At 42.4% G+C, this 25,451-nt stretch overlaps 2 protein-coding genes across 3 annotated transcripts in view; one reads left to right on the forward strand and one right to left on the reverse strand.

The window, feature by feature from the left end:
• Positions 1 to 16,967, reverse strand: part of G3BP2 (G3BP stress granule assembly factor 2) — an 89,117-nt gene extending 72,150 nt beyond the window's left edge. Inside the window, exons 1-2 of one of the 2 annotated variants that reach the window (XM_030818997.1) lie at positions 16,718 to 16,907; positions 16,497 to 16,618 (exon numbers count right to left, since the gene is read on the reverse strand). The gene's annotated coding sequence lies outside the window, so the exon portion shown is untranslated. Of the gene's footprint in view, positions 1 to 16,496; positions 16,619 to 16,717 lie in introns of both variants that reach the window. The other variant, XM_030818998.1, reaches the window with a different exon arrangement.
• USO1 (USO1 vesicle transport factor) overlaps positions 16,964 to 25,451 on the forward strand; it is a 94,561-nt gene continuing 86,073 nt past the window's right edge. Inside the window, exon 1 of the mRNA XM_030818995.1 lies at positions 16,964 to 17,328. Coding sequence (XP_030674855.1) covers positions 17,263 to 17,328 — 66 coding nt within the window. The 5' untranslated portion in view covers positions 16,964 to 17,262. The remainder of the gene's footprint in view (positions 17,329 to 25,451) is intronic.

The raw sequence follows: 25,451 nt of genomic DNA on the forward strand, positions 1-25,451 counted from the left end.
AGGGATCTTCCACCTCAGCCTCTGGAATAGCTAGGACTATAGGCACACACCACTACACCCAGCTCAGATAATGCAGTTTTTTACAGTATCATCTATTCCAAGGGTTGCTAACCTGTTCCCTTCAATTCCATCAACTCACTCTGGGTCCTCACTTGGGTAAGAATAGATCAGCTCTGATGGCCCTTGGCTTCAATTTATTGAAAGGGTATAAGCTAAGGTCAGCTAATTCCATTTAATGGAAAAAAAAAAAGCTTATTGAACATATTACCACATACTAGGTAATGTGCTAGGTACTAAGCTATTACTGAATGTTAATGATACCTTCTATAAATGACAAGGTGTGGGGTGTGTTTGGACTGCTTTATTTTTATTTTTTCTAGAGACAGAGTCTCACTATGTTACCCAAGCTCATCTTGATTTCCTGGGCTCAAGCAATCCTCCTGCCTTGACCTCCCAAAGTGCTGGGATTACGGATGTGAGTACCACACCCAGCCTGCTTCTCGAGTTGGTGGATGACGACATGAGAAACCAAGAGGACTGTCTCTCCTTGTCTCCATGTGCTCTGACAAGATTGCAGCTTTGTCACAGGCCAGAAACAACCGGGAAACACTTCCTCTGTAAGTGGGCCTCTGTAATCTATTGGTTAGCTTTCCACATCTCATAAATTATATACTTCCCCAAGTGAGCTAACTTAGCTGGGAAGCAAGCAAAGTTGACCCTTTAACAACAGGGGCTTGAACTTTCTCCCACAAGAATACAAGCTCCACAAAAGCAAACATTTTTGTCTGTTTTAATCATTGCTAAATCCCCAGTGGCATAGTAGCTGCTCACTAGCTGCTTATTTATTTGTCGAATAAATAAATGATGAAGCCAGGATTCAAATTCAAGTCTGTCTGGCTTTATTTATTTTTCAGGAACGGGGTCTCACTCTATTGCCCAGGCTAGAGTGCGGTAGTGTAATGATAGCTCTACATCCTCAAACTGCTAGGCTCAAGCAATCCTCCTGTCTCAGCCTCCCACTTAGCTGGAACTACAGGTGCACACCACTACGCCTGGCTAATTTTTTTTTTTTTAAGAGATGGGGGTCTCACTATGTTGCCCAGGCTGGTCTTGAAATCCTAGCTTCAGGCAATCCTTCTGCCTTAGCCTCTCAAAGTGCTGGGATTATAAGCAGGAGACACCGTGCCTGGCCCTGTCTGGCTTTATTTTATTTTATCCTTTCTCACCATTCCTATTCAACCTGTCTGGCTTTAAAGAGTAATTTTCGGCTGGGTGCAGTGGCTCATGCCTGTAATCCCAGCACTTTGGGAGGCCAAGACGGACAGATCACCTGGGGTCAGGAGTTCAAGACCAGCCTGGCCAACATGGTGAAACCCCATCTCTATTAAAATACAAAAATTAGCTGGGCATGATGGCAGGTGCCTGTAATCCCAGCTACTTGGGAGGCTGAGGTGGGAGAATCTCTTGAACCCAGGAGACAGTGGTTGCAGTGAGCCAAGATTGTGCCACTGCACTCCAGCCTGGGCAGCTGAGTGAGACTCCATCTCATAGAAAAAAAAAAAAAAAAAAAGAGTAATTTTCTTCCTACTGTCTCTCTTATAATTATTCTCATCACCTACCATATAGTATGAGGAAAATAAAAAAGAATAAAGGAAAGGGGCAGAGCATGGTGGCTCACGCCTGTAATCCCAGCACTTTGGGAGGCCGAGGTGGGCGGATCACCTGAGGTCAGGAGTTTGAGACCAGCCTGGCCAACGTGGTGAAATCCTGCCTCTACTAAAAATACAAAAATTAGCTGGGCATGGTGGTGCGTGCCTGTAATGCCAGCTACTCAGGAGGCTGAGGCAGGAGAATTGCTTGAATCCGGGAGGCAGAAGCTGCGGTGAACCAAGATCATGCCATTGCACTCCAGCCTGTGCAACAACAGCAAAACTCCATCTCGAAAAATAAATAATATAATATAATATAAAGGAAAGGAAGAATGAAAGGGAAGGAGAAAGAGATGGTACCAAAGAGGATGGGATGAAATTCAGGCTCAGGCATCAGCTGCAACATGGAGCCCCTTGGGTCTCTCCTCCCTAGCAAACTAGTAGTTTTGTTGGGGTTCCAGATGACATTTCTCTTCCACAACTGTTTCTACTTAATTTGTTCCCTAAGTCTGTTGTTATGTGTGATTATAAAAAAGAAAAGCTGGAAATTATGGAACAATTGAAAGAAGAAATAATCACACAAAACCCTTCCATCAAAATACAACTACTCTTAGCAGATTTTGAATGTCCTCAACACAAAGAAATAACTGTTTGAGGTGAGAGATATGCTAATTAACCTAATTTGATCAGTACACATTGTATACATGTATTGAAATGTCATATCGTATCCTATAAATATGTACAATTATGTGGCAATTTAAACAATTTTTTATATATATATACATATATATCTACTCTTAGTTTATATCTTACTACATTTCCTTCTAAGCCTTTTCCTGTGTAAATATTTTAAACTTAGCTGGGATCATTCAGTAATTTCATATCTTGATTTATTCCTTTTTTACCATCATTTTTAATTTCTGTCATATACTAACATTATTTTGAGGTACATGATCTCATCATACTCAATGTAAAATTCTCAGTTAAATAAAGTGAGATTTTACTGCCAACTGGTATTAAATTTTCATGTTTTTTCGCATTGATTCTGTGAGAAGAGAATGTTAAAATTCCAGTTCTTACAACTGACGAGAGGAAAGATTTTTACAGTTCCCTCTGTCAAATATTTTTTAAACTGCAAAGAATCAATACAACACATGATTGTGTTTCTTTATAAAGCTGAGCAAATGCCATTATTCTCTGAGTATTTTCTCCTCCTAGGTCTCTCTAGATTATGATCACTGGGAGAATAAATGAATAGCCATTAACCCCAAAAGTGAACAATTGTCTTGAACTATAAGGGAAGTGAAAATATCCAAATAGAAAGAAATTTGAATCAGGCTTTTTAATTAATATACACATAATGTTGTCTTCATCTAGTATATAAGACCATTCCACAAAGAGTTCTGTAGATTAATACAGTATGGAAGTAGTCTTAGTTATATAGCTGAAGGGAGTGACAAAAGATTTAAGAGAATATAGAATTTCTAAAACCAGCAAAAGGAAACTATTGACTAGACTAGAGCTGCAGACCTGTTCTGCCATTTACTAGCTATGTGACCAAAAATGATCAAAAAACAAAACAAAACAAATAAACAAAACCCTGTTCCCATAGGTTAGAGGTGGGTATTTTTAAGTATCAACCATAATTCAATTTAATCCTTACACCAATGCTATTAGGTTGGCAAGTTGCTTACCTAGTTTTTATCCTCCCTTCTATTGAGAGAATATGTCCATATCAAAACAAAAGAAGAAAATAATTCATTTCCCAGGCACTCTGGCAGCTAAGAATGGACACAGTTCTTAACAAAATAGGTGGAAGTTGAAAGATGGAGATTCCTGGAAAGCTTTTCATACAGGAGGCAGACTGGCAACCACCAATGATTCAGGCAAGAATATGAAAGGATGCTAAAATTGGAGAGTGAAAGTTTGATGAGAAACAGGATATTTATACAGTATTAAAGCATGTTCCCAAGTGATACTTACTAATTACAAGGGGAAAAAATAGTAACTGTAAAATGGAGAAGACTGGTAGACAGTACTTTAAACTATTAATCAAAAGTGATATCACTGGCAGGGAGTGGTGGATCCTGCCTGTAATCTTGGCACTTTGGGAGGCCAAAGTGGAGGATTTCTTGAGGCCAGGAGTTCAAGACCAGCCTGGGCAACACAGCGAGACTCTCAACAAAAATAAAAATAAAATAAAATAGTCAGGCATGTTGACAAGTGCCTGTAGTCCTAGCGACTCAGGAGGCTGAAGCAGGAGGATCCCTTGAGCCCAGGAATTTGAAGTTACAGTGAACTATGAATGGGGTACTGTACTGCAGCCTAGGCGACACAGTAAGACCCCATCTCAAAAAACAAAAACAAACCAAAAAAGTGGTATCACTAATAATGGGAAAAATAGATGTCATATACTTTCTGAGAGGATGTACTATGAGAAGGACAGCACTTCTGTGATATTCTAATTGTGAGGCAAGATCAGACAAACCTAAATTGAGGGGCATTCTACAAAATAACTGACCAATACTGTACTCTCCAAAACATCAAGATTATGAAAGACAGAGAAAGATGGAGTAACTATTTCAGATTAAAGACAGCTAAAGAGATATGACATCTAAATACAACATATAATCCTGAATTGGATCCTAGACCAAAAGAAAAAAACGTTTTCCCCAAAAAGGAAATTAGTGGGACTACTGCCAAAATTTGAATAAGGCCTGTAGATTAATTAGATAATGGCAATGTATCAGTGTTCATTTCCTGGTTTTGATTATTAAAATCATTAAGAACATATTTTTGTCTTTAGTAATGAGGCACTGAAGTATTTAGGTGGTCAAGTGACATCATGCCTACAAATTCCTCTCACATATTCATGGGGAAAATATACACATTTAAAGAAAAGAAACGATGTCGGGCACACTGGCCCATGCCTGTAACCCCAGCACTTTGGGAGGCTGGGGCGGGCAGATCACTTGAGGTCAGGAGTTCGAGACTAGCCTGGCCAACATGGCGAAAACCCATCTCTACTAAAAATACAAAAAATTAACTGGGAGTGGTGGCAGGTGCCTGTAATCCCAGCTACTCAGGAGGCAGAGGCAGGAGGATCACTTGAACCTGGGAGGCGGAGGTTGCATTGAGCCGAGATCACACCATTGCACTCCAGCCTGGGCAACAAAAGTGAAACTCCATGTCAGAAAAAAAGAAAAGAAATGATAAAGCAAATGGGGTTAAAAAGGTTGACCTTTTGCAATCTTTCTGCAATGCTGAAATTAGTTCAATATAAAAAGTTAAAAGGGTAGAAGAATGGGAAAGGCACACTCACTTGTAGATACTTTTTCCCCTTCACCTTTGCCCCTTTTCCTACCCAGAATAAGAAATGTGATGCTGGAGATAGAACAGTCAGCCTGTAACCTCAGGCCAAGGATACCTGCACAGAAAAATTCCAGCTTGCATCCAAGCTGGCATCCTACAGCCTCTGTTTAGTCCTGCACTGCCTACCCCCTAATTTAAGACACTCTTTAGTTTGGTTTTCTATTGCAGCACATGGTAATCACAATTGATACCGCAAAATTAAATAATTTGCCCAAGGTTACAGCAGTCCAAAAGTGGCAACATCTGTCTAGGTTTGCAAAGAAAACATGCTTTTCTGGTCTGTATCATGCTGAAGTCTAGGCTTCTCTCTCTGTGAAACAGGAATAAGAATTTCTAGCAGTCCAGAATGAAAAACACACAGCAGAGTGCCTATGGCAGGGCCTGGCACAGAGGACAGAGGCTCAAATGTTTGCTGAATCAATAATTCAAGAAACCAAGCACATCTGTTTTCAGTATTCTGGTGTACTGAGCTATTTTAAGTACTGAAAAAAAAAAACTGTATTTATGTGGGTGCAATACTCTAGCTGCTGCAGATATTAGTCAGCAATTTCATTCAGTTTCTTGGATCTCTCTCACACTCAATCCTCTTCCTCTTATTTGCCTACTGTCTCCTTCACAGAAATTCTTCTACCCTCTCTTTGTCCATCAGCTCCTGCAACTCATGTCCCTATCAAAGGGGCAGAGTATGGATCCCGTGTGAAAAGCTCTCTGAACACAGTGGCTTACTCAGCTGGGGCAGGCAAGTGTTAGACCACAAGAAGGACCATCCTTCCCAGGTTGCCAGAAAAAAATCAAAACTGCTGCACCAGGGAGGCCTAGCCTCTGGGGAGAGCTAAGCAGCTATCCAGAGGCTGAGGCTCAAAAAGCTTCATGCAACAGAGTTAAAGGTGCAGGAAAGAAGACATTGAAAGCTAATCAACCCATCAGACATGCCCCAGGGCTTTTCTGAAGTTGATAGCAATCACTAATATATGTTAAAATGAAATGTGTTAAATACTTCCTTTCACTGATTGGTTTTAAATGGGACAAATTATGAACTTTTTAAAAAACAAAGATCCTGGTATTTATTACACCATAAATATCAAAATACCAGTATAGTCATTTTTCTCTGACCCAGATACTAGAACCAGACCTAGATAGCAGCACCCTCACAGGAAGGAGACCGACTGCTGCAATAACTTATACAGATTTTGGATTCTGAGCTATTTAGGAGTCAATACTCACATATTTGGGAAAGAGAGAGCACATCTAGGACTGGGGTCTAGGTCACTTTAGGTCACAGACTTTGTGCCCCTGTCCTGAAAAGGTCATGTGTGTGGGTATTGGAGGTGGAGAGAGGGCAGTGGGAAGGGCAAGTTGGAGCTTTTCTAGTTCTTTTTTTTCCCCTGGAGACATAGTCTTGCTGTCACTCAGGCTGGAGTGCAGTGGTGCAATCTCAGCTCACTGCAACCTCCGCCTCACAGGTTCAAGAAATTCTTGTGCCTCGGCCTCCCAAGTAGCTAGGATTACAGGCACGTGCCATGACGCCCAGCCAGCTAATTTTTTGTATTTTTAGTAGAGATGGGGTTTCACCATGTTGGCCAGGCTAGTCTCAAACTCTTGAGCTCAGGTGATCTGCCTACCTCAGCCTCCCAAAGTGCTGGAATTACAGGTGTGAGCCACCACACCTGGCCCTCTTCTAGTTCTTGTTTTTGTTGTTATTGTTGTTTTTGGAGACAGAGTTTCCCTCTTGTTGCCCAGGCTGGAGTGCAATGGCATGATCTCCACTCACCGCAACCTCTGCCTCCCAGGTTCAAGCGATTCTCCTGCCTCAGCCTCCCGAGTAGCTGGGATCACAGGCATGCACCACCACACCCGGCTAATTTTGTATTTTTAGTAGACACGGGGTTTCTCCATGTTGGTCAGGCTGGTCTCGAACTCCCAATCTCAGGTGATCCACCCGCCTCGGCCTCCCAAAGTGCTGGGATTACAGGTGTGAGCCACGGCGCCCGGCCTCTTCTAGTTCTTTATACCACCCACAACTAGTATGGTGTTTGTGCGATCCTGTAAGGAAGCATCAGGGAACAGAGGCCAAAGAGAAGACTTCTCTTCTTTGCCTCTTTGTACTTATAATCTTCTCATCTTCCATCCCTCTGCCCATGGACTCCTAAGCTACTGGCAGAAAATCATGTCCACACCCAACTACCTCTCCTTTTCCCAAACCATCTGCCTATGCCAGTTCTGGACCCTCCACATAACATCTGCAGGTTACTGAGCCCCTCCTGATTATCTCCCTAGGGTATTTGTCAATCACAGGCCATTGGCATCTTATAGTCAACTTCATTAAAAAACTGGAATTATGGCCGGGCATGGTGACTCATGCCTGTAATCTCAGCACTTTGGGAGGCTGAGGCAGGTGGATCTCCAGGAGTTCGAGAGCAGCCTGGGCAACATGGTGAAACCCCATCTCTACAATAAAATAAAATAAAAATTAGCTGGGTGTGGTAGTGCACACCTGTAGTCCCAGCTATGCAGGAGGCTGAGATGGGAGGATCGCTTGAGTCTGGGAGAAGGGGGTTGCAGAGAGGGGACCTTGGAAGTGTGGGCTGACTTTGGAAAGTTTTGGTCCAGGTCAGCTACCATCTGCTGGCCTGGAGGCCCCGTCTGATTTCAAGAGACAACTCTGTGACTCTCTCCCGCCACAAATACTTGCTTGGGGCATAGCCTCAGACAAATGACAGAGATCAGCTGCTAACTGCTCTAAAATCATAGCTTGCTGGGAAGTTGGCAATGACTCCGTTAAAAATCATCTTAAGCTTACATGGAATCTTGGCATCAGCCAACGTGAACTTCAAAGGCTTTGGTCTAGCTATCGAATGGGACAGTAAAGACTGCAACCCTACCCTGGCTATTCAAGACATACTTGTTCAGCTGGCTTGAGGTGTTGGGGGAGAGAAAATGGTGTTGGGAGGTAACAGTCAAATTCTCCAAAAGAAACAGTGCTAGGGCCTGGATCTAATAAACTTGTCCCTCGATAAACAGTTTTATAAAAAGTCCTTTGGCCAGGCATGGTGGCTCATGCCTGTAATCCCAGTACTTTGGGAGGCTGAGGCGGGTGGGTCACGAGGTAAGGAGATCGAGACCATCCTGGCCAACATGGTGAAACCCCGTCTCTACTAAAAATACAAAAATTAGCTGGTTGTGGTGGCGTGCACCTATAATCCCAGCTACTTGGGAGGCTGAGGCAGAATAGCTTGAACCTGGGAGGCAGCGAGATCGCACCCCTGCACTCCAGCCTGGAGACAGAGCGAGACTCCATCGCAAAAAAAAATTACACATAAAATAAATAAATAAATAAAAATAAAAAGTCCTTTGGAAATGAAAATGGGATTTCCTAATTTAGGTGTTTCTTCTTTCTTTCTTTTTTTTTTAGGTGTTTCATAAGTAATTCTGCTTATTTTCTTAAAAATGGAAACACACCTGGGTTATACTTTCTTTAAAAAAAGGGTATAGATTTGCTTGCTGATTTAAGTACAATGCAGTGTCAAATTACTTTTATTAAATAATGTAACATGATCTTTTGAATCTTTGCAGAGAGGCAGAACTTATGCTAGCATACACTAGTGATAATGCTGGAAAAATAATTTCAAAAAAAACTGGCAAGCAGTTTAAGTACATTAGGGGATACAGTGAGCATGTATTGTTTTTCTTATCCTGATAAACATTCTCCTGGCATACTATTCCAGATTTCCTAGGAGAAATGTGAATGTCCCTGTTCCCCAGCTCTTACGCCATATGCTTTGAGATGAGATGAAGACTTCTACTCCTTGCTTTAGAGGTGGGAATGTGACTCAAGGCCAATCAGAACATCTCAAACCTTAAACTACAGGAATTGGCTCACCACATAGGCATGCGACCCAATCAGGTTCAATGAGTCACAAGGAGACTTTTGCTGGGACTCTTAGGAGAGAGGTTGGGAGTCTTCTTTGATGAACTTGGGCCTAGGATACTAGGACTATAGGTCCTGGCAGCCATCTTGCTCCGCATGGAGCCAGAGAAGAAAAAAACAAAAACAGTAAGGACAGCAGAGTTCAGAAACAGTGGAAACCCAGATCACAGGGAAATTGGCTTGATACCCCAGATTATGCCTCATCTGAAGTAACAGACTTCTCAGTAACATGAGCTAGTAGGGTTGGAGTTGAAGACTTACAGGGTAATATCTTTAAATGTTCAGTTGTTAAGAAATTGATAATACCGAAGATGATCAGGGTCTCCACTCTAATCATTATTGAGTACTTACTATGTTTCAAGTACTATGAACGTTACAGATATTATCTAATAAAATCCCAAAAACAACCACAGGAGGCAACAATTACCATTCCTTTAAAAAAAAAAGTAAAGCAGGAACTCTGGGCTCTATAGCATGTGAGACACCTCAACTATTCCAAGTCCTTACCTTGGTCTCATTTCTTTTTTGAGACGGAGTTTGGCTCTTGTTGCGCAGGCTGGAGTGCAATGGCAAGATCCTGGCTCACTGCAACCTCCGCCTCCCGGTTTAAGCGATTCTCCTGCCTCAGCCTCCGGAGTAGCTAGGATTACAGGCATGTGCCACCACGCTCGGCTAATTTTGTATTTTTAGTAGAGACAGGATTTCTCCATGTTGGTCAGGCTGGTCTCAAGCTCCCGACCTCAGGTGATCCACCCACCTCGGCCTCCCAAAGTGCTGGGATTACAGGGGTGAGTCCCTGTGCCCGGCCTGGTCTCATTTCTTATCTCCTGAGAGAGGTAGCTGTCCAACATTTTAGCCTCTGAAACTTTTTGTTCAAGCGAAATAGGAAGCATAAACAAATGAAACCAATTAAATGGAGCAGGATGGGGGGAGGCCAGAACCCTTTTTTTTTTTTTTTTTTGAGAAAGGGTCTCACTCTGTCACCTGGACTGGAGTGCAGTGGCACAATCTTGACTCACTGCAACTTCAGGCAATTCTCATGCCTCAGCCTCCCGCGCATAGCTGGAATGATAGGCCACCACGCCCAGCTACCAAAACCTTCTTTCTTGGACTCTCCTCTCCCAAGGATTTCCTAAGGCTTTTAAAAATATTTTGAGGGCACCGGGTGCGGTGGCTCATGCCTGTAATCCCAGCACTTTGGGAGGCCGAGGCGGGCGGATCACGAGATGAGGAGATCGAGACCACGGAGAAACTCTGTCTCTACCAAAAATACAAAAAACTAGCTGGGCGCGGTGGCGGGCACCTGTCGTCCCAGTACTCCAGAGGCTGAGGCAGGAGAATGGCCTGAACCCGGGAGGCGGAGCTTGCAGTGAGCTGAGATGGCGCCACTACACCCTAGCCTGGGCGACAGAGCGAGACTCCGTCTCAAAAAAAAAAAAATTTTTTTTGAGGGCTGGGCACGGTGGCTCACGCACTTTGAGAGGCTGAGGCAGGCGGATCATGAGGTCAGGAAATTGAGGCCATCCTAATTAACACGGTGAAAACCCGTCTCTACTAAAAATACAAAAAATTAGCCAGGCATGGTGGCATGTGCCTCTATTCCCAGCTACTTGGGAGGCTGAGGCAGGAGAATCGCTTGAACCCGGGAGGCGGAGGTTGCAGTAAGCCGAGATCGCGCCACTACACTCCAGCCTGGGTCACAGAGCGAGGCTCCATCTCAAAATAAATAAATAAATAAATAACAAAATAAAAATATTTTGAAGCCTGGGGCAGTTGGCTCACACCTGCAATCCCAGTATTTTGGGAGGCTGAGGCAGGAGAATAGCTTGAGGCCGAGAGTTTGACACCAGTCTGGGCAACATAGCAAGACTTCATCTGTACAAAAAAAAAAAAAAAAAAAAAAAATTAGCCAGGCATGATGGTGTGCACCTGTAGTCCTAGCTACTCAGGAGGCTGAGGCAGGAAGAGCTCTTGAACCCAGGAGTTCCAGGATGCGGTGAGCCATGACTGCACCACTGCACTCCAGCCTGGGTGAGACAGTGAGAGCCTATCTCCAAAAAAAAAAAAAAAAAAAAAATTGAAAAGCACTTCATGAGACACAATAAGAAAGGACAAGGAAGCCCTCTATATATTGATATGGACCAATCTCCAAGACATATTAAATTGGAAAAAGCCTGGTGTGGAATAATGTATACATTGTGCTGTATTTATACGTGTTATTAAAAAAATGAGGAGGCTATAGACATATTTGTATATCGGCAAGGATTTGAAGAATTGTTAACATTGATTGCCTGGATGTCCAAGGAGTGGAAGGAGACTTTTTACTATATACCCCTTTGTACTTTTTATTTTAACGATATTAATGTATTACCTGTCTAAGAGAAAAGAAAGCCACTTTATTAGTGTAGTGCATCTCAAAGCAAGATGGGTCGACCATGGGGATACTGAGATGGTTCTTTCATGGGCTGAGATCCGATTCTAAAACTATAAGTCCTTTCTTTCACAAAGATTTATCTTTACATATGGTAAAAGGTAATTACTAAGCTAGTCATTAAAGGATGCCAAAATAGTCATAAACTAAAACTAGCATGTTAATAGCATCTGAGGACCCTAATTCAGACTCTACTGAGGAAATCTGAGCGCTATGCAATGCTTAGCAACAATGCAGAATTTCTACTCCTATGCATACAAGCCAATAGTTGGAACTTCCTCCATTGGGGAATTCATCCATTAAAGAGTTACCAAGTTCCTATTACGTGCCGGATGCTGTGCTAAGCACTAGGGATAAAGCAATTTACAAAAGAACTAAAATCTTTGCCCTGATGGGGGTAGTCTTCTGGTGGGGGGAAACAGACAGTAAACAAGATAAATATGTAAAATATATACTATATATTTCAATAATCCTACAATGCACATCCCCCCCACCCGCCCCAATTTTCTGAAGCCTGAAATTCAGATCTTTTCGCAAGGTTTTTTTTTTTTTTTCTTTCTCTAAGGCACACTTAATAGCGTAGTATATCTCATGAAATATGGGAACATAGTGTATATGGGAGAATAACGTATCAGATTCATTAAGCGCTACAAGGAAAATAAGCGGAGCAGAGAAAAAAGGAGTATGAGGAGGCCGGGCGCGGTGGCTCACGCCTGTAATTCCAGCACTTTGGGAGGCCGAGGCGGGCGGATCAAGAGGTCAGGAGATTGAGACCATCCTGGCTAACACGGTGAAACCCCGTCTCTACTAAAAAATACAAAAAATTAGCCGGGCGAGGTGGCGGGCGCCTGTAGTCCCAGCTACGCGGGAGGCTGAGGCAGGAGAATGGCGTGAACCCCGGGGGGTGGAGCCTGCAGTGAGCCGAGATCTCGCCACTGCACTCCAGCCTGGGTGAAAGAGCGAGACTCCATCTCAAAAAAAAAAAAAAAAAAGAGTATGAAGAGGTTGCAACTTAGGGTGTCAGGAAAGATCTATGTAACATTTGAGCAGACTTAAAGAAAGTGAAGAGTGACTCTTACCTTTATGTAGATGGAGTAGCAAGCATCCCAAATACAGGAAAGAAATTTGCAAAGGGCATAAAGACGGGAGAAAGTCTCAGAAACACCAAGGAAGCCAGGCGGTGTGGCTAGAGTGGAGTGAGTGAGATGAAATGTAGCAAAGGAGATGAGATAAGGGAGGTAAGGGTCAGGTTATGTATGGACTTGCAGACCGCATTTCTACTTAATGCATAATCATTGTCTTGTGTCTAGAAAGGTAGGATAATGTATTACATAAGAGCGCAGGCTTTGGAGCCAGATTGCCAATTTATGCCCCAGCCTGCCACTTCCTAGCTTATATGATATTGGTCAAGTTACTCTCTTGACCTGTTTCTCCAACTGCAAAATAAGGCTAATAAACTACCCACCTTATAGGGTTGTTGTGAGAATTAAGCAAATTATTTTATATAAAGAACTTTGAACGGAGCCTGGCAAATAAAGAGCACTATGTGTCTGATACGGTTATTGATTAGTCATGGATTTTCAGTGTTGTCCCTATAAATTGAAATCATCAATTTATTAATTTATTTTGCTATACATTGTTTGGTTAATGAATATAATGCCTAATTGTATCACCAATGTTTGTGGACTCTGATTTTCCAGGAAATAGTCTTTTTTTTTGAGACGGGCTCCGTTGCCCAGGCTGCAGTGCAATGGCGCCATCTCGCAAGCTCCGCCTCCTAGGTTCACGCCATTCTCCTGCCTCAGCCTCCAGAATAGCTGAGGCCACAGGCGCCGGCCACCACACCCAGCTAATTTTTTGTATTTTTTTAGTAGAGACGGGGTTTCACCGTGTTAGCCAGGATGGTCTCGATTTCCTGACCTCGTGATCCGCCCGCTTCGGCCTCCCAAATTGTCGGGATTACAGGTGTGGGCGTGAGCCACCATGCCTGGCCTTTTTTTTTTTTTTTTTGAGATGGAGTTTCACTCTTGTTGCCCAGGCTGGAGTGCAATGGCGTGACCTCTGCTCACTGCAACCTCCGCCTCCTGGGTTCAAGCAATTCTCCCGCCTCAGCCTCCCGAGTAGCTGGGATTATAGGCATGTGCCACCAAGCCGAGCTAATTTTGTATTTTTAGTAGACAATGGGGTTTCTCCATGTTGGTCAGGCTGGTCTGGAACTCCCAACCTCAGGTGATCCGCCCGCCTCAGCCTCCCAAAGTGCTGGGATTACAAGCGTGAGCCACCTCGCCGAGCCTCAACTAGTCTTTTTTTTTTTTTTTTTTTTTTTTTTTTGAGACACGGTCTCACTCCATCGTCCCAGCTGGAGTGCAGTGGCACAATCATGGCTCAATGCAGCCTCGATCTCCCAGGCTCAAGTGATCCTCCCACACCCTCCCAAGTAAGTGGGACTACTGGCTGGGAATACAGGCGTATGCCACCATGCTCAGCTAATATTTTATTTTTTGTAGAGATGGGGTTTTGCCACATTGCCCAGGCTGGTGTTCAACTCCTGAGCTTAAATGATCCTCCCACCTTGGCCTCCCAAAGTGCTGGGATTACAGCCATGAACTACGTCTTTAAAAACCTATATATGATACTGAAGGGGCTTATAACCTAGCAAAATAATAAATAAATAAAAACCTACATATGATAGATTTCAAATACAAATTATCATCTATATTTATCCTCCCAAGCAGGCATAGACAACATTCCACCTCACTACCACCCCAACTAAAAAACAATCTTATGCAATTATATTTCATTGTTTTTGCTGAGTTTTCCACTAGAAAGTAAGTGGGCCACTGAAAAAAGCAATTTGAAAAAATGAATTTCAAACCAACGAATTTTGTTCGTTGATGTATTGTCAGGTTTGGTTTAGAAAAAGAATCATTCTTAATTTTGATCATATGTATTTTAATGATTCATGGGACTCTTATCCTGAATGCTTAGATTTATGAAAGCCAGAAGTGTAACAGTGCAAGTCAGGCCGTCACAATTTGTTCAGGTTTTCTCTTCCTTTATTAACTCAGGTAGTTCCTGAGCATCTACCATATTAAAGGAATTATACTAGATGATTAAAGGATGCAAACAGGAATACAACACAGTCCCTGACTTTTCTCCCTCTACAAAATCAGTAGAAGTGGATTAATATGTAACTCTTCCTCTGGGATAAGGAGTCTATTTCATGGTTGTTCTGTAGTGAGAATGCTTCAGGGATCCCACCTTCATCACCTTTGCACCCAACTGTCCATCACTCCTGTGCAGGGGATGCTGCTGGGGAAGAAAACAGGTCAAATGCAGGGAAAATTGATAGTAAGCTATTACTACTATACTCACAAAAGTATAGTAACCTACTTTACTCACTAAAGTACAGTAACCTACTGTACCCACCAAAGTTTAAAACAAAACAGGACATTTGACAAGGCTGGTGCCTTTAAACAACTTTGCTAAAATGTCAAGGCACTCTTTTTAATTATTAAATAAGAGGAGTAATAGACATTTGTGGCCCACTCCATCTGTGAGCCTCATTCCTGATGATGGGGTAGAGTGAGGTTCAGGGACAAGGTGAAGTGAGGTTCAGGGAGGGGTGAGGCTTAGGGGCTTAAGTGAAGTTCTTTGCATGCATTTCTTAGTAATAAAAATGCTGAGTAATTTACTGGTTACTTTTTTTAGGCTGCAACAAAATGCTCCCATGGAAAATGTCTACGGTAAAATGTCAAGTGTATAGTTTTAAAGCAGAGGACAATGCTTAGTGCACAGTATTTTTGGCAGTATGACCCCACCATTCTCCAAGTTGCCCAGGCTTAAAACGTTGGCACTAGGAAACACATAGCCTATGATGTGTTCCCTACAATTTCACTTTACAGATTAAAAAAAGGGAACCTCCTCTTAGTATAATATTCATATATTCTTTCAATGATTTATTCATTTATCCGTCAATATCACCTTTTATGAGACAGTGGTAAGCAAGAGAGATATAAAATGAATAACATAGTCCTGCCTTTAACAGTTTGGTTTAGCAAGCATTTATTGAATGTACACCATATACAGTATTAATAACTGCAAAATGCTAACATATAGATATGTACCTAGATTTTAGGGAAAGCTTTCAAGAATGATGTCAGAGTTGAGTCTTAAGGAATTAGCAGGAGTTTGCTTGATGAAGAGAAAGGAGGGGAAGGGCATATCCAGGTCTGAGAAAAATGCCCAGAGTATGTGGGGGAGGCAGGAGCTGAAAAACTAGACAGGAGCCAAATCATAACAGGCCTGTATGACAAACTAACGAGTTTGGACTTTATTCTGGAGAGAATGGGGAACAACTGGAGGATTTTAAGAGGAGTGACATGAACAGATGTTTTGTTTTGTTAGTCTCACCCAAGGATGGACTGGAGATTGGACTGAAAGGAAGCCAGGGCTGAATGCAGACAAACTAGTTAGGACGCTGTTGCTGTAATCTCAGTGAGAAATGAGGAGAACATAATCTATGTCACAGGCACAGAGGATGGAGAGCAGAGCACCTATTTGAGAAATATTCTATAAATAGAAATGATAGGACATGACTATTGATTGGACATGTGTGGGTGGAAAGCCAGAGTCTAAGATTCTTCCCAGCTTCCTCTGTCTAGCTTAGGCAATTATTTGGATAGTCGTACTACTGAGCACGGCACGCACATAGTAGAAGCAGCATATTGACTTTTTTTCTTTAAGGGAGGCAGGGGAAGATGACGAGTTCAATTTTAAATGCTGAATCTGAGACCTGTGGGGAATCCAAGGGGAGAGATGCATGAGTCAGTTAGCTAACTAGACCTGTGTTTTTTAGCCTCAAGAAATTTACAAGACTATTCCAGAAGCATGTGTACTGACAACCTGACTGCCAAAGGAACAGGCATACACCAATGAGAGAAAATGACAATTTTTTCATGTTAAAAAAAAAATGAAAACACAGGGGTTGAGAGTTAATAACAAAACATTATGTTACTCGGCAAACTGACACAGCAGAACAATGTATTTCTCTAGTAAGCTAAATGTAGGGTTTGGTGGGTTTCCTCCTGACGACACTTGAAAATAAGAGGTGTACCTGGTGTTTTAGATCTAGGAATTCCTTTCAGCAGGTTTGAAGAGCAAGAGCTGAGAAATGCGCCCTCCAGTGGCAGTGGAATGAGGGGTGTCTAGTAACCCTTTTTACCACCAAACAAAGCCCTGTAAAGAAATGCAATTTACCGGGATCAGAAAGCCACAACGCTGGTACTAGTAAACCGTCAAACCAAGCGAACCCTCCCAGGGGCCAGGAACCCTTACCTGTCACGTCGCCCAAAGGAAAATTTCACTTTCGACTCAACAAAATAAGACCTCAGATTTGATAGCTTGCAGTAAGTCCCGCTTGGCGACGATTAAACACCCTGCAAGTCGAAACGCGTAGTCTAATCAAATCCTCTCCTGCCTGCAGGGCCGGGCTTCGACCACGTGGGTGACTGCGGCCAGCAGGATCAATCCGCGAAGGGCGGGAGTAGGAGGCGTGCCCTTGCGGCGGGAGGCGGGGCCTGCGCAGTAGGTGGGGCTTCGGCGGAACCTAGCTACGAGGTTCCTCTCGCCTCAGCTCCCCTTTTGCCTTCAACCTTCGAGCCGCCACGTAATGCCACGTCCCCGCGCATGCGCATCTTGGCCGCTGGTGGCGGCTGTTTCCGGGCTTAGGGGGCTGGAGTGGCCGCCGAGTTGGAGGCGGTGGTGGCAGCAGTAGGAGAGTGTAGAGTGCGGGATTGGGGGCCAGGCCCTACGGAGGGCGGGGGAAGTTGTCTTCGTCTTTTTTCCGGAGGGGCCGGTAAACCTGGTGGCTGAACGGCAAGATGAATTTCCTCCGCGGGGTGATGGGGGGTCAGAGTGCCGGACCCCAGCACACAGAAGCCGAGACGGTGAGAGGAGCAGCGGGTCTGGGACTTGGGAAGGGGTCCGGGCAGGGACGGGGATGGAGCACTCGGAGACCCGAAGGTCACCTCCAGCGTCCCACCATGGAGGGGGGATCCACATGTCGCCTCCCCCTTTGCCCTCCTTCGGCTCCTGAAATCCCAGTTATTCATTCACGCCCCCAGCTCAGTCCCCATCGCTGCGGTTCGGCCGAACTGACGGCAGCCGCGCCCCTCAGCTCAGTAGGCCCCGAAGTTCGGGCTAGGAGAGCGGTCCGCAGGTGGTACCGCCCGGGAAGGGACGGATCCCAGGCCGAGCTGGCCCGAACTGCCTCCCACGCCCCTCGGGGCCGTGGGCCCCTCCCTCCTTCTCTTTCGCCTGTGTCTGCACTGGCCGAGAGGAGCCTGAAGTCCTGCTCCCTCCCTCGCAGTCTGAAACTGGGGCGTTGGGGAAGACTGCGAGAAGGTTTAAAACCCAGCTGTTGGTGAGAGCATGTGGCTAAGAATAAAACGATATTCTTTGAAGCACAAATCCACCTGCTCCTGTCCCATCAACTGGAAAAGCGGTCGTTCTGCCTGGTGTTATTTGTTCAGAACCCGCTTTTCGGGCTCACCCAAATGTATATCATTTGGCAAATGCTACCTTGAACGTAGTAGGGATCTTTCGCGCTCAAACTGCTTTGGGGACACATCCACCGCTTTCTGCCTGAACTCGTAATGACATGATTTGCGGCGTTATTTAAAAAAAAAAAAAAAAGAGTTTAGCCCCTGAAAACAGTATTTAATAGTTGCTTAGATTCCAGGTTTAGAATACACTTATTTTGAAGTTTGCTTAGTGTTTAGAGGAACCGAGGGTGTATGCCTTTTTGAAATAAACTTTTTATTTGAGAAGAATTTTAAATCTACATAAAAGTGACCAGGTATAACACTTTAATGGCTAACTTTGTTAATGGGATCCTGAGGGATAATACAGTACCTTTCATTTGTCAAGCTCTTACCTCGTGCTAGGTTCTGTGCTGAGCTCTTTATATTCCACATTATGCTTTAATCGTTAACTACCCTGCAAGATAGGTGAAAGTATTCTCACTTTAAAAGTCAAAAAATGAGACTAAGAGGGGTGAAGTAGGCCGGACGCGGTAGCTCACGCCTCTAATCCCAGCACTTTGGGAGGCTGAGGCCGGCGTATCACCTGAGGTCGGGAGTTCGAGACCAGCCTGACTAACATGGAGAAACCCCGTCTCTACTAAAAATACAGAATTAGCCGGCCGTGGTGGCACATGCCTGTAATCCCAGCTACTCGGGAGGCTGAGGCAGGAGAATCGCTTGAACTCGGGAGGCGGAGGTTACGGTGAGCAGAGATCGCGCCATTGCACTCCAGCCTGGGCAACAAGAGTGAAACTCTGTCTCAAAAAAAAAAAAAAAAAAAAAAAAAAGAGGTGAAGTAACTTGACCAATGTCACACTGCTGGTAGTAGAGCCAGGATTCAACCAAGAGGTACCTTACTTCAAAGCCTACACTTCATTGCTCATGCCTGTATTTCAATACTTTTTGAGAACTTTATATAATATTATTAAAATTAACTGCAGCTAGTCGCAGTGACATGGGCCTATAATCCCAGGTAAGGGGATGCTAAGCCAGGAGGATCGCTTGAGCCCAGGAGTTTGAGACTAGCCTGGGCAGCATGAAAAGACTCCATCTTAAAAAAAAAAATAATTAACTGCACAGGTCTGGTTAGAATTGTTTAAAGCATAAGATGAAAGCTGGTAAATCTGTTTCTTTGATTTGAAAATCACTTTTCTGTGTCTCACTATAACACACACACACGCACACATTTGGCTTCACTCATCCATTCCCACTTGGCAACAAGGCAGCCTGAGCTATCCTACTAGAAGATCATGTTCTGTCTGGATTACCAGTCATACCACAATCACAGCCCACCACTTTTTTGTCTGATATTTGTGTTTGTGGCACCAGGTTATGAAATACGGCTTATTACAGCTTGCTTGGTGGAGTTAGACCTTGATTTGAATCCTGGCTTTCCACCCCTGGTTGGATTAGATATGTAAGAGATAGCTAATACCCTCTAAGTAAAACGAGGAAAATGCCTGCTCTTCAGGATGTAATGAAGATTAAGTGAAATAAGTAGAAAGAGCCTGACACTTAGTAGATGTATAATGAGAGGTAATTTTTACTATGTGTGGGTTGAACGAAGAATACCCTTTCCTGTTTTTGTTATTATTGGCCTTGTCACAGTGACTTCTCTAGAAAAGAGGGAATAGAATTCACAGTGTATAGGATTTTAAAGCTAGAAAGTCCCAGATAGAGCCTCTTCATTTTATAGGCACAGAGCACTAAAGTAGCTTGCACAATGTTGAAGAGTTGCAGCTAGAACATTTTGATCTTGCCACTGGATGGAACAACATAGTTTTTATATCACAATTTCAAAGTGAAGCTTGAGTATCACTTGTGTATGTTGTAATATATAAACTGAAAGGGTCCTTTCTTGTTCTTGCCTAACTTTGAGTATGTACATTCAAAATTGGAAAAGTAATTTGTCTTCTATTTTTTCTTTTTAATCACCTCCCCAATAAAGTAATTTGCCTTCTGAAAATAATTATTCTGAGGTACAGTATGAATAAAATTTGTTTCACTATTTCATTCCACCAGGAAGTACAACAGGTAAAAGGGGTCATGGATTACTAATTTAGAAGTATTTATAAAGCATCAGTGGAGTGTATATACAGTTTTAGATGTTTTAATTGGTGATTTAGTCTGGCCAGGATATTTGAGTTACCAGAGCTTGGAACCCCTAGCTTCTATATTATCATTTATTATTTTGTAGTTTTTTCCGTTTCTGCAAAATTAAATTTTTTTCATTGGGGCTTTCCGTCTTTCTTGCTTTTTCTAACATCCTTTTTCCAATGGAAGGCCTCTTTTCTTTGTCTGAATTAGACCTGTTATTTAAATTCATCGTCAGTGCCTTCCCTAATCTGTACTTTCCCCCACCACATTTCAGATACTTTTTCCTTTCTGAGCTACCTTTACATTTTAACTACAGTGTGCATATATCTTATTCCTTCTAGACTCTTAAAGTGTCTTTAGGGCAGGGTTCATAATGTATTTTAATCTTTGTTTTTCCACAGTAGTAGATACCCAGTAAATACTTGTGAAATGAATTAATTATAGTTTTATGTGAAAGAAATCAAACATCTGTAATCGTAGCAACTTACACGTTACTAGGTACTAAAGCAATACTTTTTAAAGACTAGAAACTGAAGTTCTCAAATGAAGTTCATTGTGTCAAGCTTTTTACTTAAGGGATTTTTTCATATTTACTAAATGCTTCGACTGCTTTCCTGTTTTTTTTTTCTTATTGAATTTAAGTATCTTTTAAATGTGTGAGAGTTATGTGATTGATTTTATAGTATCTAGCTTTTCATACTCTTGGTTAAGAGTAACTTTGGACTGATATTAAGATGTTCTTCAGGCCGGGGGCTCATGCCTGTAATCCCAGCACTTTGGGAGGCCAAGGCAGGTGGAGCACTTGAGGTCAGGAGTTTGAGACCAGCCTGGCCAACATGATGAAACCCTGTCTCTACTAAAAATACAAAAATTAGCTGGGCATGGTGGCACATGCACATAATCCCAGCCACTCGGGAGGCTGAGGGAGGAGAATCCAGGCGGAGGTTGGCAGTGAGCAACCACTGAGTGGTTGAGATTGTGCCACTGCATTCCAGCCTGGGTGAGAGAGCGAGACTGTCTCAAAAAGAAAGATGTTCTTCAGAACCTGTCAAGTGGTAAATATTTTATCATAGGATAGTCAATTCTATAAAGTACTGGATATTTTAAATCCAGAATTTCATCCACATTAAACTTTTTCTGTTTTAGCATCATGTACTTTTTTTTTTTTTTTTGAGATGGAGTCTCGCTCTGTCGCCCAGGCTGGAGTGCAGATGGCACGATCTCGGCTCACTACAAGCTCCACCTCCCAGGTTCACGCCATTCTCCTGCCTCAGCCTCCCGAGTAGCTGGGACTACAGGCGCCCACCACCGCGCTGGCTAATGTTTGTATTTTTAGTAGAGACGGGGTTTCACCGTGTTAACCAGGATGGTCTCGATCTCCTGACTTCGTGATCCGCCTGCCTTGGCCTCCCAAAGTGCTGGGATTACAGGCGTGAGCCCCTGCGCCTGGCCCCAGAGTCGTGTACTTTTAAATTTCATTCCTCTTTTTTACTTGACACTGATTTCTGGTGATCGAAGCCTCTTTAGCCTTGACACAGTTTGCTGGGTGCACATTATTATAGTACAAATCCTACTCATGCTTTTGTTTTTTAGTTTGCTTTTTTTCCCTAACCACTAGACCACCAGAGACTTCATGCTTTTGAATGCTTACGTGTGCTTAGTTTTATATCTGCCTTCCATCTAGCACCTTTTTTTTGGGTGGGGGGGGCGGGGGACGAAGTCTCGCTCTGTCACCCAGGCTGGAGTGCGGTGACATAGTCTCAGCTCACTGCAGCATCTGCCTCCTGGGTTCAAGCAGTTCTCCTGGCTCAGTCTCCCAAGCAGCTGGGACTACAGGCGCACGCCACCATGCCTGGCTAATTTTTTTGTATTTTAGTAGAGACGGGGTTTCACTGTGATGCCCAGGCTAGTCTTGAACTCTTGAGCTCAGGCAATCTGCCCGCCTTGGCCTCTCAAAGTGCTAGGATTACAGGCGTGAGCCACTGCACCCGGCCCCCAACTTGTACCTTTTATAAAGCTAGTTTCTTGAAAATTCCAAGCAAGTGTTAACTACATTTGATGATGAATCATAGAGGCATTTTCTGTTCTCAAGTTGGACCCCGAGACATGAAAGTTGCTAATGTTCAGAAAAAGTATACAGAATTAGAACATTGTTACGGGGTCTCTTTCTGGATCAAACTTTCATCAGCTGTCTCAGAAAGCAAAAGGGCTAACAGTATAAACACAGCCATATTTTCTTTTAATAAAAATTATTATTAAAGAGTGTGGACTTAAATTTAGACATAGTTTTCGTTTAGTCAAGCACATTTTATGCCATGTTACTATAAATGTGTAGTCTGAAATTCCTATTTGGGTTGATGTATTCTACATTAATAACCAGGTCAATGTCATAACTGGAATGTGTTTTCTCTCTTGGCCTGTTTTGCAATAACAATGTCGGAGAGAACTGTAATAATGATTTGTGTTTTGGTCACTTCTATATCCAAGCACTCTTTTTAAATAGGGCCTATTGAATACTACATGGCTTTTTGGAAGGTTAATTATGTAGATTATGTAGGGTTGATTTAAAAGCTAGAATCATTTAAATTTTACATGCCCTAGCATTATCAGGTATGCTTAAAAAAATTTGAATAGATGTCCATGAAAAAAGAATTTTGTCAGCAAAGAAGTGTGTGCAATGACCAAAAACAAAGAAAAAACCTCTAATATTTATGCAAGGTTTTGTAAGCAGGCACTGTGTTATGGTTTCAGATATTTTTTAAATGTAGATAAAAAGTAAGCTGTGTTTGCCAAATTTATCTGACCAGACCTTTTTTTTTCCTCTAGGGAACTTTGTTTATTATTTTGAGAAGCATACTTAGGGAAAAATTGTCCAAGAGGATATATAATTCTGATGCCTTTTTCTTTATTTTCCTTTATTTCATTAAAAACATTACTCTTGAGTCTGATTAGGAAAGAATATTAGAATTCCTTATATACATTTGTTGACAGCAAATACTGTTCCTCTTTCTTTTTATGTATTTACCTTTTATTATTTATTAATATTACTGCTTTGTACTCTGCTTTTTGTCTGTTGTAGGTATAGTAAAGTTATGCTTATTATTTTTATACCTCAGGTGGAAGTGCCATAAACATTTTTTGTGTCAAAAGTTATTCACCATTAATTTGAAAACTCTTTTTTTTTTAAGAGACAGGCCCACAATATGTTGCCCAGGCTGGTCTTGAATTCCTGGCCTCAAACAGTCCTCCTGTCAGCTTCCCAAAGTGCTGGGATTACAGGAAAACTTTTGTGATGTTAGATTTTGAGATGTTAGCATTTGTGATAGGTTGTTTGGTAGACATGTTTCATTATGACCCCTTGCTTAAAAGGATGTCCTTTTGAAAAGCATAGTGCATTTATGGGAGAGAGCATGGAGAATAAATGAAGCAGTATATTACTTGTCTGACTTAAGGTAATTATAATGGAAATGGATTCATTGGCTTTGTCTACAAAGAGACTTGTGTTTGATTTTTTAGTGTTCCCACATCTCTTTTTATAGATTATAATAATTTAGGTCATATGAAGATAAGATTTGCTTTTGCTTTTTTAATAAAGTCTTCTCAGTAACAGAGTTAAATTTAAAACAAATTTCTGGGCCAGGCGTGGTGTCTCATGCCTGTAATCCCAGCACTTTGGTAGGCTGAGGCGGGTGGATCACCTGAGGTCAGGAGTTTGAGACCAGCCTGGCCAACATGAAGAAACCTTGTCTCTGCTAAAAATACAAAAATTAGCTGGACACGGTGGCAGGTTCCTGTAATCCCAGCTAGTAGGCAGGCTGAGGCAGGAGAATCACTTGAACCCAGGAGGTGGAGGTTACAGTGAGCCAGGATCGCACCACTGCACTTTAGCCTGGGCATTGGAGTGAGACTCCGTCTCAAAAAAAGAAAAAATGACTCTTTTGTAATCTAAAACAATAATATTTTTATTTCATTTAAAACATAAGTGAATTGACTATTAGCATGAATTATTTGTCTTATAGTAAATCATCATAGTTAGGGAAATTCTGTTTTAGGAAGGTACAACTATGTTTTAAACTTCATCAAGGTAAGATTATATCATAAAATTAAATCAGTATTAGGTGCTTGACAAATATTTGTTGGATAAATGATTGATTGGTTAGAGTTAGCATTTTAATTGCCATTCCTGTTCTTTATTTGTTCTTGTTAGTTAAGTAGTTACTGAATACTTAAAGAATTGTGAAAAAATACTGCAAGCTGTATTATGCTAGTGTCCTTTAATTTTTTTGCTTTTGTATTTTTATAAATGATTAAACATACATTAGTATTGTCTCATAAGTAAATATGTTTATTTATGAAAATAAACATTTCTCTAAACAATACTTTTTTCCCCTAACTTTAAAGTTTTAGACGGTTACATGTGCAGGTTGTTACATGGGTAAATTGCCTGTTGCTAAGGTTTGATGTATAACTATCACCCAGGTAGTGAGGATGGTATGTGATGGGTAGTTTCTTGACTTTCGCCCCCTCTCCCACCTTCCCCCTGTTGTTGTCCCCAGTGTTGACTGCTCCCATCTTTAGGTCCATGCTTACTCATTGTTTAGCTCCCACTTGTAAGTGAGGAAATGCAGTATTTCGTTTTCTGTACCTGTATTAATTCGCTTAGGATAATGGCTACCAGCTGCATGTATGTTGCTGCAAAGGGCATGATTTTGTTCTTTTTCATGGCGACATAGTATTCCAGGGTATATATGTACTGCATTTTCTTTATCCAGTCCACTATTGATGAACACCTAGGTTGACTCCACATCTTTGCAGTTGTGAATAGTGCTCCAGTGAACTTGCAAGTGCATATGGCTTTTTGATGGAATGATTTATTTTTATTTTCCTTTATTTCATTAAAAACATTATAATTGAAATGACTATTAGCATGAATTATTTTAGTCTTACAATAAATAGTCATAGTTACTGGACGCGGTGGCTCAAGCCTGTAATCCCAGCATTTTGGGAGGCTGAGGCGGACAGATCACGAGGTCAGGAGATCGAGACCATCTTGGCCAACATGGTGAAACCCTGTCTTTACTAAAAATACAAAAATTAGCTGGGCATGGTGGCACCTGTGCCTGTAATACCAGCTACTCGGGAAGCTGAGGCAGGAGAATCGCTTGAACCAGGGAGTTGTAGGTTGCAGTGAGCCGAGATCATGCCACTGCACTCCAGCCTGGCGACAGAGCGAGGCTCCATCTAAAAAAAGAAAAGTCATAATTGGGGGAGTTCTGTTTTAGGAATGTTTTAAGCTTCATGACGGTAAGGTTATATCATAAAATTATGTCTGTAGGGCCAGGTGCAGTGGCTCACGCCTATAATCTTAGCACTTTGGGAGACCGAGGCAG

This window comes from Nomascus leucogenys, chromosome 9, assembly GCF_006542625.1.
Source record: "Nomascus leucogenys isolate Asia chromosome 9, Asia_NLE_v1, whole genome shotgun sequence".
Taxonomy (NCBI): Eukaryota; Metazoa; Chordata; class Mammalia; order Primates; family Hylobatidae; genus Nomascus; species Nomascus leucogenys.